This window comes from Toxorhynchites rutilus, chromosome 1 (genome assembly GCF_029784135.1).
Source record: "Toxorhynchites rutilus septentrionalis strain SRP chromosome 1, ASM2978413v1, whole genome shotgun sequence".
Taxonomy (NCBI): domain Eukaryota; kingdom Metazoa; phylum Arthropoda; class Insecta; order Diptera; family Culicidae; genus Toxorhynchites; species Toxorhynchites rutilus.
The window spans coordinates 7060066-7077570 of record NC_073744.1 but is presented as its reverse complement, the minus strand read 5'-3'; the positions used below and the strand labels follow the sequence as shown (position 1 = coordinate 7077570).

At 41.1% G+C, this 17505-nt stretch overlaps 2 protein-coding genes across 2 annotated transcripts in view; one reads left to right on the top strand and one right to left on the bottom strand.

Moving 5' to 3' along the window:
• Positions 1 to 4860: 4860 nt before the first annotated feature.
• On the bottom strand, positions 4861 to 6321 carry LOC129763109 (uncharacterized). The gene has a single exon (XM_055761883.1). It carries the CDS (start codon positions 6319 to 6321, stop codon positions 4861 to 4863), a length of 1461 nt encoding a protein of 486 aa, XP_055617858.1.
• A 9757-nt stretch (positions 6322 to 16078) lies between these two features.
• LOC129764542 (DNA polymerase alpha subunit B) overlaps positions 16079 to 17505 on the top strand; it is an 87149-nt gene continuing 85722 nt past the window's right edge. The window contains exons 1-2 of the mRNA XM_055763741.1: positions 16079 to 16336; positions 16411 to 16739. Of these exons, the coding sequence (XP_055619716.1) occupies positions 16261 to 16336; positions 16411 to 16739 (405 nt within the window). The 5' untranslated portion in view covers positions 16079 to 16260. The remainder of the gene's footprint in view (positions 16337 to 16410; positions 16740 to 17505) is intronic.

The window sequence follows — 17505 nt, the reverse complement described above, 5'->3', positions numbered from 1 at the left end:
AAGAATCAATCCAACGGAGTTTGTATCGAGCATAATGAAGAGGTCAGGATATACAGCAGTTGTTGCTGGGGAAGTGCTTCATGTTATTGAATGCAAACCAGTATTTGTTACGCCAAGATCCGAAGCGCGATGCTTCCAAGAAATTCCAGTTGAATTTAACAACAGGTCGATGTTTTTGGCACCTGTGACAAGAATACTCCAGAACCGCGGGATTGAAATAGATTGCACACCTTTAATACCAGCAAAATTCATGTTCGGAGGAAAATGGTATACAACTGATGGACGATTACGTGAAACAACTCCACCAGAGAAATTAGTGTCGGACATAGTTACAACATGGTCCTACACACCTCTTCCAAATCTAATGCAAAGTGGTGTCTATGATGCAGACAATCTTAAAAAGATGAGGGATATGATTTATGAACAAGGAGATCGTAGAGTGGCAACGAATGTAATACACAAGGTGCTGATTGGACAACGACCCAATGATCAAGGATTCAACTTCGGAGCCTTAGTATCTGGAGATGTAATCGACGATGCAATAACAAGGTATTGGATGCGGCTTATGTCTTGGTCTACATGGCTCGGAAACATCACATCAACGGCGATTGGTCTATATATGATGGGCAGGATGATAAAGTTTATCGTCGATACAATCATGCACGGCAGAATTCTATACGACATATATGGATTCGGCTGGCAATTGATGGCATCTTGCTGGGATTCACTCACAACGTTTCTTTCTCACCGGAATGCAGTACGACATTTACGTGAAACATCAATCAATTCAAGGAAGACTGAACCATCTGATGACATCAATATTGCTACGACTAGGGAGACGGCAATACCTATGGAAGATACGACAACACAACCCATTTGTGGACGAATTTTACCAAGAGTATAAATAATGTGAATTAGTGAATTAAAATAATTAAAAGTGAATTAGATAATAGCTAACAAAAATTTATAAAAAAAAAAAAAAAAACAACTGAATACTTATACAATTGCTAATTCTTTGAAGTGTAAATTCGAGCAGGTAGATTTACGGAAGGGGAAATGTAAGAAATCGAAAGAATTTAGCAATTTAATTTCAATATCGTAAACGATCGAAAGAAGGACAGAAGAAAAACACTATACGATAAGAGCGAACCGTGTGTAAGATCCTAAAATAACAATCCTATCGGGAGCGGGTGCAATAAAACCTGGTGCAATAAAACCTAGTAGAAAGGAAAGGAACCGAAAACAATCGCACACATTTCTTATCGCGTTAGGCTCCGTTGCTCTTAGAATGCAGTTATGGATATCGTATGTTTTGAAATACAGATAGCGATAGGTAAAGGACTTGTATGAAAAGAAGCAAGGACGTTTATAGTCTTCTCTTTCTTTCGCACGTTAGACTTAAATTTAGGGTAGATTTAGGATAAACTAAAATTGTATAAAAACCCAAGGTTCTCTGAATAAAGCAAGTAGTCTTTGGAATCGTGTCTTACGATTAAGTAGTCCGAAACCACCTCCATTGAATCGACTGACGAGAGTTCTTCAGATTCAAGTCTTCCAACGTTCGCAGCAATAGTTGTATAATTTGCGCTCGGAGTTCGTGAAGATCTTGTACTCGTTGATCCTCCCGCTTAGTTGATGTTCGATATTTTGATCAGCTCCCGTTCGTTGCTCGTTCCGTACGGAATTAGTGCGAAGGCAGTCAGTTCAATTTATTGAAAGGAATAAGTCTGATTAGCTTCCGTTCGTGGCTCGTTCCGTAGGGAATTAGTGCGAAGGCAGACAATTCAGTTTATTCCAGGAATAGGTTATTTCTCGTGACGCTTTTCTTCTACTTCAACTTTGTAAATTGCCAATCCAGACTCAGAAAGGTTGATTCCTTCGCTCAACCGAGTTTGCGTATTGGGCAACTTTTACACAGCTGGTGATTTGGTTTGGGGTTTTTCACTCCCTTACCCGGCCAGGCCCTTTGTCAATGGTTCTAACCACAACAATGCACGCTATTTTACCCATGTGAGTAATATTCGTATACGATACAAAATACATACGTGATACATGAGAGAGAGAAACGAGTTCAGTCTAGAAGGAGTCACTTGAAAATGCAATGAAGTCCGTTTGACGGGAAGAATGAAATGAGATATTCGAGTCGTCGAGGAAGATAGCGACTAAACGCCCGACATCATGTTGACGGAGAAACTGCGTGAAAAAGTCAAGTCCAGGGTGTCGACCACCTTGAAATTCCTCGAAAATCAGGGAATATCTGGGAATTCAAACAATGTCAGGGAAAGTCAGGGAATATCAGGGAAGTTCGTCACCAATCAGGAAAAAAAATGAAATTTCGTCAATTAGAATTTTGGTTATTGCAGTAATTAGAAAGTTAAAGATACCAAAGAAGTTGTATTTGACTAGTTTGACTTTTTTTTACATTCACGATGTTTTTCTGGCATTTTTGGCATCAGAATCTGCCGTTCAGCTCAGATTCCCCTTCGAAAACTATCGATAAATTAATGCTTGAAAATCATAGTACGAAAGCTGAGCTCCTGTGGTGCCTGGAAACAGTTATGTAGCACAAATCACTCCACACTGCCGAAAAATACATAGTTATATTGAGAAGAATGTTTCTGAGAAGATCTAACTAGGGCGTGAGAAAATGAGCATTATGATGATTTTAGGTTCGATGAAACTTTGTAAGCTATACATTGTCGTTGGTTTCGGCGAGTCTTTGAACAAAACTACAAAGAGGCTACAGATGGATCTGAGTGTCAGATTTTGGGATGAAGAAGAGGTTGGGTTTGGTGAATCGTTACATGACGTCAATGTTCTTGGGACATTCTCAAGTATCAGGAATGAACTTGCAGCTTTTGAAGAAGGCATGGGAATTATATATTACGTGAATTGGTCATATTACGCGAGCTGCAACTGATTTTTCAAAATTAAGAAAAAAAAGCTCTTGAATTTGGGCAGCTTCGGATTGCATATTTTACACGATTCATATTTTTTTGATATTTGACGGATTTTGGTCGTTGGTTACGAAAGTTTTTACCCAAAATAGTCTTCTGTCTCTCGTTAGAAACCTCAACGTTGAGGGGGCTTTTCCATTAACGAATGCTTTTATGAAAATATGTGGGAAGTTTATGATGCTATACTTCATCTTGGAAGGATAGCATCAATAAAGATGTTGAGCTCTTTTATCGTCATATGAATCAAAGTTAATAAAACGGCTACGGGAAACAGAAGTGGAATCACTGGAGATAAAACGGGGAAAATTTTGCAAAACGTACAGAAGGGGACAGAAAGATTGCGAGATAAAGCATTTCGTTAAAATCGTAACAGTTTCATGAAATTGGTCCGAATCAAAATGAAAATGTCTCATTCTGTACTAGTATTTGAGACTCCTTCAAAATAACTTTGAACTGTATTAGTATATCCATTTAAAAAAAAACTTCGACGACACTTATCAGTCGTCGTTAAACTCAATTAAAAATCCCAAACAATTAATTTATTGGAAAATATCGACAGACATTCTTAAATTTCATTGTGTAAGCTTACTAAATGTTTAGGAGCTACAGCCAAAATACATTTAGAGAGTTTAATTACTAGTCTACATCTGGAATTTTTCTGAAAAATTACAGGAAAATCAGGGAATATCAGGGAATTTATTTTCGAATTTTGAGTCGACAACCTGAAGTCATTGAATACGGAGGGAAATTTCGTTTCGAGAAAATTCAAACTCAAATCGAATTGGTCTTAGTATTATGTATCTTTTTTAAGGTAATATTTGCAGTGTACTAGAATTAGAGCAAAATTTATCTCGTAGAAAAATGTAAAATTTTTGGGTTCGTAAAAAAGCTAAGTCAAAGTGGTCGAAACGAATAAAAATCACTCGTTTCGGAATGCGCAATGTCAACCCTGGTTAAGTACAATAAGGGCTTGGTATTATCCCGCTGCGCGTCTTAGTCAATGTCAATACGCAATATTTAAAAAAAAAAAAAGTCACAGGAGGGTTGTATCCGAGAAACGACCGCATAGTTGACGTAGGATTCCGTTAGATTATCTGTTACGTGCTGATTTTGGATATGTTTGAAGAATTACATTGTTAAACTCTTCGATAGTGATTTGGTGGCCCTGAAACGGGCCGTTTTGTTTGGTTGATAGATATTCTTGGTTCACTCCATCAATGTCCATAACCGAGTTGTTGGAGATTGCCAACTGATTCGGATCAGGAATTTCCAAAATAATAATAACGCAGCAAACCGACGACTGGGGTTTATAATTGGGCGATATATTATTATTTTCCTGTAAATTACAGAGTATTAGTTTACAATACCTTAATTATAGAAGAGCCTTCACGAAACTAAATACATTTTAAAAACGTTTACGTTTAGTCCTTCCCTGTGTGCTACCTAATCCTGTCTATCAATCATATTAAGAGCTTCTTGTAGATCAATTGTTCAATGTACCAGCGTTTCTTGTAGCTATTTAGGTAAAGTTAGGTTAACATTAGTGGTAAGTCTTAGATTTACATTTATTGTAGAAATTGTAATAAATATTAATTTACCATACTTGAATTCATATAACGTAGGCTCCAAACTAATTTTCATAGTATTTGATACAATTCAGTAATTTTAATTTAAATTTCAACCTCAACTGGCGATGTTCACTTGCTCTTGCTTGTGCCTTTTTCTATGAACTATTTTTTTTTTCTCAAGGATTACTATTCAGTGTTTTTTTCGCGGTGTTGTTTGTTGTACATGGAAACCGTGTTGAAACCATAGGAACCATGCTGGTCGGAGCTGGGTTGCTGTGTGCTGGCTAAAAGTGGACTACAGTAGCGGCGCGTTGGCGTTGGATCTCCGGGTTGGCTTACTTATTGTCGCGCCGTACATCCAGTACAGCCAGTTTGGCAACAGGCCGCTCGTACACGCCGTTCACTGTTTTCACAGTTGCTGATCGAGGTTGTCCATCTCTTCCGGGACAGACTCCGATAATCTTTCCCTTGGGCCAACAATTCCGGGGACTCTTAGGGTCAGCAATAATTACCACGTCGTCGATTTCAATCGCCTTTGTGTTGATGAACCACTTAGTTCTGCGAGTAATCTCAGGCAGATAGGAACTCACCCATCGTCGCCAATACCTATTCGCAAGGATTTGCGATGTACGCCAACATTGTCGTATAGCTGCACCATTGTCTTCGAGCACGCACAAAGGCTTGCAGCCATCTGATGATCCAAGGAGGAAGTGGTTTGGCGTTAGGGCTGGACCAGAATCGTCGTCGATCGGAACGTGAGTGAGTGGACGAGAATTCACTACATTTTCAATTTCGCACAACACATTTCGCAGCACTTCGTCCGTCAGTCTTTGCGTTGATAAAACAGCTGTCATATTCCGCTTTACTGTGCCGATCAATCTCTCCCAGCAGCCACCCATGTGAGGAGATAGAGGTGGGAGGAAGACCCATTTAGTTTGCGATGAAATGAATTCCTTCATCATATCTTCCATGTTGACCGAAGCCTCTGCCTGTTGCACTTCACGACACGCTCCAATAAAGTTGGTGCCGCGATCACTGTAGATGGTTCGGGGAGTACCCCGACGCGAGATAAAGTTGCGCAGCGCGATGATGCACGAATTAGTACTTAGAGAATGGACGATCTCAATATGGATGGCTCGTATTGTCATACATGTTACGAGCATTCCCCATCGCTTCTCTGATCGCCTGCCTATTACAACCGTAAGAGGGCCAAAGTAGTCCACGCCTACATGTGTGAATGGACGAACAAATGCGTCCAGCCTGGTATGTGGAAGATCTGCCATGATAGGAGGCTGCGGAATTACCCGGTCATTTTTACATCGTTGACAACTGTTGCGTACCCGTATGTAGGTACTGCGAAGTCGAGGAATAGAGTAACGTTGACGTATCTCGTTTATTACGGTCTCGTGATTTTGATGGTGGTATTTTTGGTGATAATGTGCAATTACGAGAGTGGTGACGTGGTGGTCACGGGGTAAAATAATCGGATTCTTGGCATCTTCGGTCGCGAATTCACAGGCAGAAATACGACCTCGCATCCGCATGATTCCGTGATTGTCGATCCAAGGAGTGAGCTTATACAAAGCACTAGTTTTCGAGAGAGTGGCACTGCCAGGCTTCTTCTGAAGAATGATGAATTCGTCAGGGTAGGCATCTTCTTGAGCTTGCCGGATCAAATGAGATTCAGAGACTGTTAATTCTTCCATTGTCAATGGGCCATTCGTAACTGCCTGCTTCTTCATCCTCTTAATGATGTTGTTGGAAAACCGAAAAACGTATGCAATCGTGTTCACCATCTTTCTTCAGCTGCTGAAATCACTGACGCAGAGAAGCGGCTCAGTTTTCTGGACATGCATCAACAAATACGGACGAAGTTCAGTTTCTGTTGTCCTAGCCATAGTTGGTTGTTGCGGCCAATACTGGTCAGTGCACATTAGGAAATGTGGTCCTGTGTACCAACGAGCTTCCGAAGACATGTCTGGTAGTTTCACCCACTTTGTGCCATCGTCTGCAACATTTTGCTTGGTAGGAACCCAACGCCAATCTGCTGGTTCTGTGGAATCCAAAATCTCGCTAACTCGATGTGCTACAAATGGTGTAAATCGCCGATGATCCGAATTGACCCAGCAGATCACATCTCGTGAGTCTGACCAAAAGATTCTCCGAGTTATTTTTACAGATAAGGACTCTGTAACTGTAGAGGCCTATCGCACACCCAACACTGCTGCTTGAAGTTCCAGTCTAGGAATTGAGTGGAATTTTAACGGAGCAACCCTGGTTTTGGCAGCAACTAACGTGCACTCGATGGTATCGCCATGGGAGTAACGGAGATAGCAAGCTGCAGCCATTCCATCCTCACTCGCGTCTACAAACGTATGGAGCTGCACGTCGGAACAATCTGCTGGAATTCGACTGTGATAGCAACGAGGAATCTTGAGCGTTTCGATTTGTGGGAGAATCTGAAGCCACGTTTGCCACTTGGAGAAGAGTACTTCATTGATTTCATCATCCCAATCAGCTCCGGACCGCCAGACTTCCTGCATGAGGACCTTGAGGTATATCAAGAATTGTGCAATTAACCCCAACGGGTCGTACATCGACATAAGAATTCGTAGCATTTCCCGTTTTGTCGGGCGTCGTTGACCCTCCAAGAGGGAGCGTTCGTATCGGTTCCATCCAACTTTATACGTGAAGACATCAGAAGTGGTACACCACCACATCCCCAACACTTTCTCCGTGGCCAATTCCGGAGCGAGGTCAAGGTTCTTCTCCTTAGTATTGTTCTCATTCAGAGCTCTCAGGACCCGTTGAGAATTACTAATCCAGTTTCTCATCTCAAAACCGCCTTGCGCGTGTATGAACGTAACCTGTTGTGCCAGTTGTATTGCCTCTTCTTCCGTATCGACGCTGACTAACATGTCATCCACGTAATGACGCTTTTGAATAACGTTTGCTGCTGTTGGATACTGCTCTCTGAACCGCTCTGCATTCATGTTCTTCGCATATTGTGCACTGCTTGGAGAACAGCATGCACCAAAAGTCATAACACGCATCACATAGGTTGACAGCTGACCGTCCTCATCTCTCCAAAAAAAGAGTTGACATAGTTGATCTTCGTCCCGTATCAAAACTTGATGGAACATCTCTCGCAGATCACCTGTTAATCCAATTGCACGCTCACGAAACTGGATGAGAATAGAGAATAACGACGCAAGTTGATCAGGCCCCGTCAGAAGAAACGAATTCAGCGACTTTCCGAAAGCAGTGGCTGCAGCATCCCACACGATGCGAATTTTTCCTGGCTTGTTGGGGTTCGTAACTGGGAACACAGGAAGGTACCACATGCGACGGTTCGGGCGAGTAAGTTCCTCCTTGGATAGCTCTCGGATATAACCTTTGTGTAGGTAATCAGCAATTTTCTGCTGCAAGACTCCTGCAAGTGAAGCATCCTTCATCTAACGTTTCTCGAGGCATTGGAACCGACGCATTGCCATGGCTTGACTATCTGGAAGACGGACATCGTCATAGCGCCAGAGTAGTCCGGTCTCGTAATGAGTCCCCGTGAATCTGGTAAGGGATTGAAGAAGAGATTGTGCCCGTTGTTCGTCTCTGGAGAGCAGAGATTTTTCCGATTTAACTACATCTAAACTATCCAAGGAGAAATATGCTTTCATCGCTTGATGTAAGTCTTCATCTGAATGCTTCTCACACGGACAAATGTGGAAAATCGAATGTACTAAATTGGTTGCTTCGTTTTCAATGGCACCTCCACACGCTGTCCAGCCTAGGCGAGTCTTCACTGCAAGCGGTTGACTTGGATCTCCTTCACAACTCTTGAGGACGAGAGTGAGATGTTGGTCCTTCATCCCAATTAGAATTCTTGGTCGTACAGCTTCGTAGGAGGTGATCGGAAGGTTTCGAAGGTGTGGATACAGGCGAGATAATTCTTCCATGTTTAGCGTTTGTGGTGGAAGTAATAATTCGTTGACCGTCCGTACTCCACTAAGGCTGAATTTCTTTGATTCGTTTCGTATTCCAGCAATTTCAAGGTTTACAACTCGTGAGGTTTCTTCTTGACGCTGTGTGCCGCCTGTCCAGTGCAAGCAGAGGGGTTTTACTTCCCCTTCAAGTCTCAGCTCATCCGCCAGATCACTGTCCATTAATGTCAAACTTGATCCGTTATCCAGGAAGGCGAAGGTACATATCGTGCCATGTTTGCCATGTAGCCGTACTGGCAAGTAGCAAAATAGCGTTCTGCTCGACTTTACTCGATGAATATGGCATCCCTGATGGGTTGAACCCAGACTTGATTGAGGAATTTTGGAGTGATTACTTGAACTAGTCGCTTCTACGGTTTCAGCATTCGGTGGTTTTTTCTCGTCGTTATGTAATAACTCATGGTGCTTAAACTGACAACCGTTTTTACCACACAATATTGCTTGGCATCCCCCATAGTGTCGTCGCAGGCATCTACGACACAGTCCGTATTCTCTCACAATCGCCCATCGTGAGTCACGCGACATTTCTAGAAATCGTTTTTTTTTTATTGTGGCAGACTTATCTCACTTCTTAACTAGGCGAACCTAGCCAGAATTTTCACCTGCCCCCGGGCTTCTGAATGCCAAAGGGGGACTAGGCTCTGCGGAATGCACGTATCTGCATGCTCGTGCTGTTTCAGTCCTGACCGAGAAATTGTCGGACAATCGCGCAGGTGCTAAGGATGACCGACTTTTGGATGCCGGCCAATTCCTTCTCCATATTCAACACCTTTAGCGCTTCCAGAAGTGTCTTCGGGACAATTCCAGTTCCAGAGAGAACGACTGGAACAATTCTTGGGACCTCCCTTAGCCCCCCACAGTTCCTTGAGCTCCACGGCCAATGGTCGGTACTTGCAGATTTTGCGACCGTGGGTCTCCTCCAGATTCTGGTTCAGTGGAATAGCGACATCGATGATGGTGACTTTGCGGTCGCTCTTGTCGTAAACCATTATATCTGGCCGGTTGTGGTGGATCGAGAGGTCGGTCAGAACAGTTTTTTTTTTTTTTTTTTCTTTATTTTTGAGACTTTCAGCCTCCTGGGCTGGTTCGTCTCAGTCTAGAAATCGTTTACATTTACAGATGGACTTGCAAATCCCTTTACATATCGTGCAACTTCCGCTGGTTGTTTTCACAGAATATGATTTTTGGGAAGTTGTTTCCGGAGGGACGTTCTCGGAGTGAGAGTTGACGAAAGTGTTGCCTTTTTTACTCCCACGAGTTTCACTACGCGCTGTTTTTATGTCTCCGATAACATTCGGAATGGTTATAGCGCTAGCAGCCTCTGCAAGGGAATATAGCCAGTGGCTAAAGGATACTAAGTTGACTGCCGGCAGCGTTTGCCTGTACTGGGCCCAATTTAATTTTATGGACGAAGGCAGTTTGCTAACCAATTGATGCATCAAAGATACGTTGTAGAGGTGCTCCTCTAATCCGCAGGCGTCCACTGTGGCGCAGAAATTATTCACGCTGACAGCGAAATCTACAAGAGTCTCCAGCTTGTCTTCTCTCAACGCTGGCAGTGAGTTGATCTTCGCGATTAGTGTATGTACGATGGCTTCCGGCTGTCCAAATAACATTTTTAAAGTCGCCATTACACCAGCCACATTTGCCGTATGCATCAAGCGACTTTTGACCGCTTCGTATGCTCGCCCTTTCAGACTTTTTTGCAATCGGATGATGTTTTCGGCATCCGAAAATCCACAAATCGACGTCGTGTTGTTGAAGAATGACAAAAATAGTGGCCACTCCTCTGGATTACCGGAAAACGTGGGTAGCTCCTTGGAGATTGCTTGACGCGCTGCCAGCTGTTTTCGGGTTAGCGGGCACTCTTCTATGTCATCAACATCATATGCTGGAGGGTAGTTATTTTGTTGTTGAGGAACTGGAACAAAAGCCTGACGCGGTACCTCGCACGTGTTTTGCGGTAACGGAACGCAGTTGTTTCGTTGTGTGTTGACTTGTAAACGGTTGCAGGTCGTGCGGCCGCGAGGAGGCGGATTCCCTGGTTGGTTTTCGTTTTGGATTACCGTTTCATTCATCCATTCCTCTACGCGCCTTATGGAACCACCAGCATTCGAGCCATCTTCACTCGCCATTTCCTCTAGTATCTTGTACTTCTTCTCCAGGAATTCTTTATCCTTGGCTGATTCATCTGCAACTCGTCGACGTTCTAATTCACGTTCCTCCTCTAGTTTTTGCAGCTTCAGATAGAGGAGTGTATTGGTCGATCGCTTTGAGAATCCAGACGCATTCGATGCAGGTTTCCTTGGCAACGACTCTTTTGTATATGAACTCGGATGACTCGATACAAGATTTGCTGAGTGTTTCGGTGGAAGTGATGTGGTGTTCTTTTGTTGAACGAAGGATGATGATAAAGTTCCAGGAAGGGTTGCTAGTTGCTTCTGACCTTGACTACCAAGCTGCTCATGAGGTTTGATGGTATTTGAATTCGTTTCCTGGACACCGGTTGCAGTTTCGCATTTGGCACAACTCCAATGATGTTTCTCAGTTACCTGTGTTACCCCAACACATTGGTAGTGATGCCATATTTGGCATACATCACAGCACACCATCTGGCTTGTGTTTTCTCCACGACATATCGGACACGACCGCCTAGAAACGGATACTTCTGAATGTTCCTTAACCACTTTTTGCGTTCCACCTTGACCACCAGTTTCCTTCTTCGCTACATCATTGTTGATTCTCGAACGTAAACCGTAAGCCATGATTTGGTTGATAGTGTATTCCGTATGTAAACGAAAATAATAATTTGTTGGAGATTGCCAACTGATTCGGATCAGGAATTTCCAAAATAATAATAACGCAGCAAACCGACGACGGGGTTTATAATTGGGCGATATATTATTATTTTCCTGTAAATTACAGAGTATTAGTTTACAATACCTTAATTATAGAAGAGCCTTCACGAAACTAAATACATTTTAAAAACGTTTACGTTTAGTCCTTCCCTGTGTGCTACCTAATCCTGTCTATCAATCATATTAAGAGCTTCTTGTAGATCAATTGTTCAATGTACCAGCGTTTCTTGTAGCTATTTAGGTAAAGTTAGGTTAACATTAGTGGTAAGTCTTAGATTTACATTTATTGTAGAAATTGTAATAAATATTAATTTACCATACTTGAATTCATATAACGTAGGCTCCAAACTAATTTTCATAGTATTTGATACAATTCAGTAATTTTAATTTAAATTTCAACCTCAACTGGCGATGTTCACTTGCTCTTGCTTGTGCCTTTTTCTATGAACTATTTTTTTTTTCTCAAGGATTACTATTCAGTGTTTTTTTCGCGGTGTTGTTTGTTGTACATGGAAACCGTGTTGAAACCATAGGAACCATGCTGGTCGGAGCTGGGTTGCTGTGTGCTGGCTAAAAGTGGACTACAGTAGCGGCGCGTTGGCGCCAATTCGCCAACACGAGTGATAATGATAGAAAGATGATTAGTCATTTTATGGTGCATATCACGATAGAAGATGCCTAAATGGAATGAGATATGATGAAAGCCGCCCTCTGTGGCCCTGGACGAGCTGGCTCCTGTGTTATGTATGGATGAAATAAAGAAAAAAAACTCATCAATGTAATATAAGATAATTATCATTATCGAACACAATTATCAAGTTTTCTCACCTGAAAAAAGTATTATTTTATTAGAGAGAAACTATATTTGAAATGGAAAAGGTAATTTGATTTATAATTTTTACTTTCTGAGTGTTTACTCAACCCATTTCCATTTTCGCTTTAAACTCAACGGAACACGATGCTACATGCCTCAATGCGAATTTCAATTGGACATTGATATCGGTCATTGATATGAAATTTGACGAAGCAACCAACATAAAAGTTTAAATTTGAATTTGATTTATATTCTATCAAACATAAGTTCTATTCAGTTCATTGAAATAGCATTCTTCAATAAATCCACCGAAAGATTTTTATTGGAACGGAAATAAAACAAAAGCACTCATTCATCGCTCCCTACTAATTCGCCAGCACGTATGCAATCAGCAATTCCCACGCTAGTTACAATGAGCACTATGCGCGCCGTTAGTTAAACTATCGATCACGAGGGTATTTATATGCTGATTTCCCCCAGACACCTTGGATTTGAAATCTCTGTTAGGGAATACATATAAGTGTAAACAAAAGCTCCCCTTACTTCCATGTAATTGCAATGCTGATTTCCCCCAGGCCGCTTAGTTTTGATGTCTCTGTTAGGGAATACACTTCGGTGAGAACAAAAGTTCCCTCTACTTTGATGTGCCGATTTTTCCGTATCTTCAATTTCGACCAATCAGAACGAGGTATTTCCGTTCGGAGATTTTTTGATTGTTTGTTAGTTAGTTTCATATGATATATTATTTTATCAATTGTAATGAACTGTTATAAAGTGCTCAGATCGATTGATGCAAATATCTCGTAAATCCATCAGGAAATAACTGACCAATAATTGTAAGTACATGAGCCGCCGCATGTGTCGTCAATTTCGACCAATCAGAAGTGGGTATTTCCGTTAGGATAGGGGTTAAGATTTTCCAATTATTCGATAGTTAGTATCATGACATATATTATTTGATACAATGTAAAAAAATGTTATGGAGTGCCGAAATAGATTGACGCAAAAATCTCATCAATCTATCATGAAATGAGCGTTTGAAATTGAACAACTTTCACGATGTGCTCGATTTTCGATTTCCAATTTGTACCCCAATATGTTCCCGAAAGACGTAATCCTACGTCAAAACAGAGCACTCCATTCTCATACAATGACTGTATGTATCAAAAATATTGTTTTCCAATTTACCTGACACTCACGGAAACGATTTTAATTCACATTAAACTCGCTCGAAGTAGCACGATCGTTCAGGATTTGGATCGACGTTACTGATTTTTTGAACAATCGATCGATTGATTCTTTTTTTCCATCCTGACAACGTACAAGCTTACGCCTCAGCAGTTGTGGTCGCAAAATTAAGTGGGGTTCCAGCTTATTTCACATCCCTCTATTCTTTTGCCTCCCTCGAATTACTATTTGCTCCACAATTTGAAGAAATAGCTGGCGGGAAAAGGTTTTTGTCCAAACTAGGAGGTGATTGCAAAAACGAATGACTATTTTTTAGACTTGTACAGTTCAACAAAAAAGGGCCCAACAAATAGAGCGTTGGATGAATCCTAAAATGAAGACTATATATTGAAAAAAGGTTAACCCCAAACAATCAAGTAGTTTTAATTTTTGCACAGAGTTTTCAAACTACGCTTGATTCCGATAATCTAGAACCTACAAATATGATTTGAGTTCTTTGGGCTAGGCGCAAATTGAAAAGCGTATAGCGCTAGTAAGCTAACACGGCACGACCAACACGACTCATATGTGCCACAAACGTAGCGTTCCGATGGCGGTTGAGTCGCAGTTTGGTGTAAATAACGTTCCACTCGCATACAATGTCTGATTCACACAGAGTTTCGCGATATATTTATTTACTAACACAACCACTCGACCGGCACAACCATACAGTGACAGACTCACGGCGCGATATGATTGTTCACCAACACAACCACCACAGCTGGCACGACTAGCACGAGAAACTGTGGTTCAGCCACAGCGTCACGCAAGTCGTGTCTAACGAATGCTGTGCCATCTCGCTTCTCCTCCCCAGTTCACGCAATTCTATCTGTTTTTAATTACGTAATGCGCTACACATACAACGTCCCATTATCGTGAAGTCAACGTAAAGGAATGAAATGGAAATCGTGTGAAAGCATCCACATATACCATCATCGGCAATTTTGACGTCGGCAAAATAAGTCCAAGAGAATAGTTGACGAGACGGTGACGGTGACGTGGTATGTGTAGCGCACTATTATTGTCTCAATTCACGCCTGGGCTGATATGTTTTCCCCAGCCTGAGGGCATCCGTATACTAGCACATAGGATTTGACAGCGTCAAACATGTCCGGGTCGCAAATGCAATTTGCGACCACTGTCACTCGCGAGAACTGCCAAACTCTCAAGCTGGTGTAAAACAAGGCACTTAACATACTACCAGGTGGGTCAAAACGTGAAGTGGTTTCCTGCAGCCATTTAAAAAATACACAAAAGTAAATTAAGACGATTGAGCACAATTTGTGGAATATACTGATACTTTATGAAATACTCATTGCTATATTCATTATATTCATTACGTTTTACGCTGCAAGCGTTTCATTTATTGTCTTTGCGTTGAAGGCACCATAATGATTTGCGCCATTTGGAAAACGAAATTAAGGACGAAATTAACACACTTCTAGAACAAAAAATAATGAATGAAAATTTACTTTTCTGTATTCAATATGTATTCTATGTAATAGAGTAATACGTTTCCTCGAAAATTGTGAAATAATATGAAACTGAAATTGTGTTTGATGCTGATTTTATATTATAATGGTGAGTTTTTGTGATTATTGTGTTGTAAAATATTTGGAAATATACAACCAAATGGCTAAGTAAGCGTCAGGACTACGTGTTTTAAGTAATCGAATAACTTAAAAATCTACATACTATTTATAAGATTTCAAAACTACCTTCTTTAAATTTTCACGAATTTAACGATTGTTTCGAGTTAAATATGACGTTTACGTTTACGTGCGTTTTAAGCCAGATGTAAAGAAGGTATTTTAGTGCGGTGATAGCTGTGTTCTTCGGCTGAAAAGTAAAGCTAAAAATTTGTTTCGTTTCGATTGATGTCGTCACTATTTGGGCACGACGGCACTAGACACTTCATGATTAAATCGCAAAATTCAACTCAAAATTCAAAAATTTAACACGTCCGTTGTTTTTTTTAGCTTGTTTTCACTTTTCATCCAAGGCGTATACTTCTAAGCATCTCAATATGGTGGTGGGTCAACATTTCACAACCATACTGTAGCCATTTTTAAAATATACGAATTACCTGTAAACAAAACATAATACACTTGTGCACGGTTTGTGAACTCTATTCAATAGAACGTTTTATTCGGCAAACGCTTCATTTTTTCCGCACGCAAAACGCAAATTTTCGAATAAAGCATGAGCAGCAGCTAAATACAACTGAAATTATTGAAATAATGCAGAATTCATTCAAACCCTTTTATTTCACTTAAATTCTTTCAATTTCTTAAGTTGGTTTACATTATAATATAATACTACATTTCAAGTGATCAACCTAGGGTTCTACGTTTTATATTATCATTCAGACCCTTGTGATCATCATGATCATTACATTTCACATAAATTTTTTTTTCAAAAAACAATTCTTTTTTTAGTTAGCGAATGGGCGCACCTTGTTCCATAGATTTGCCTTGAGTTCGCCGAGTAATTTGATAGGCTTGGCAATGACAGCTAAATTTGTAGCACATCTTGACTCGCGGATCATATCCCCTTGCCCGGGGCTTGGTTTTCCCACCCTCTCGTTTGGCTGTATTAATCTCGATGGAAACACACTCAATCACATTGCAACACCCCTCGCTTGTTGTCAGAGGATACTTCGCGCCATTTCTAGCCGTGTGTCTTTCTCGGTATTGTTTATGTGCAACTGTGATCTCTACAAGTAAACGATAAATCATCGGTACCGTGTTGCGTTTTTCAGATGGGAAACTTCTCCCACATTTCCGTGTTCATTAAACTGATTTAAATAAAATTTTCTTCCGCTGAGGCACACGCAAAATGGTAACGATTCAAAGCATCAAGGAGCAATTTGATGAGCTGGGGGTTGAACCGTCGGATGAGATCGTCAGTAAATGTGAGTAGAAACCGGTTCGATGTCTAATTTCCATTTCGGCGAAGCAACTGAAACACCCTTTTTCTTTTGGTCAGGCATTGAGATTTGTCTCCGGCACGACGTCGATGATCCGGTGGAGTTCGTCGAACAATGGATGGCCTACAGTGTTTCCAAGCTGAACGGGGCCGAGCCCACCCTGGAGTATCTGAGGGACATGGAATCCCACGAGTATGCCAACAAGGTGCGCAAAGTTGCACCGGCCGCTGCGGTGAACCGGGTGCGACAGAGCACCTCAATAGGGGGAAAGGATTTCGGCAGAAGTAATACCGGGACGAGCGGTTTGACGATCTATAGCAACAACAGCGAGGAGGTGGATTCGGTCGAGAACGAGGTGATGATGTCGTACGGATGCATCACGCCAAAGGTTAGTGGTTAGTGGGCTGATTTTTTTTATTCTTTGTTTTCGATGAGCTTGATGGGTTACAGGGAATATTCTCTATGGGAGATGAAACTTGGTGCCAATCGTCGCCAAAGCTATAAATTTAGCAGAAATATTTTAAATCAGACTGTACTTGCTTGTATTGAAGAGGCCATCAGAACCACAAGTTTCAATCAATATCTGTAATAATTAAAGACTTTAGTCTTTTGTATATTATATTCGAAATTGATCAAAATCGCATTTAGAACATAATCACTACAGCGTTCTGTATTCTGTATAAAGTAAATCAAAGGCACTTTTCAAAGATGAACAAGAGCAAATATTCTTCCTGGAGCACTGCTTTTTTCAATCGGAAACGGTAGATTCGATGCTCAAATTGAAGAATTCCACCCGGGTTGTGTCCGAGACACGACCGTATAGTTGACGTAAGATTCAGTTAGACTATCTGTTGCATGCTTATTTTGGATATGTTATTTGTCTTATATGTCGATAAACTCTTTGATAATGATTTGGTGACCCTGAAAAGGGCCGTTTTGTTTGGTTGTTGGATATTGTTCGTTCAATCCACCTGTGTTACAGCATAGTGATGATGGCAGAAGGATGGTAATTAATCATCGAACGGCGCTTATCACGATAGAAGATGCCGGAGTGGCAATAAATTTTCATTATCACATAGTTCATACATATTTAGAAATGAGGTTTGATTACTGAAATGCTCATAAATGCTCTGAAAATCTCAGAAGATTCATCG

Excerpts from the sequence above, each read along its gene's own strand:
- LOC129763109 (XM_055761883.1), bottom strand. The coding sequence starts at position 6,321 with ATGGTGAACACGATTGCATACGTTTTTCGGTTTTCCAACAACATCATT.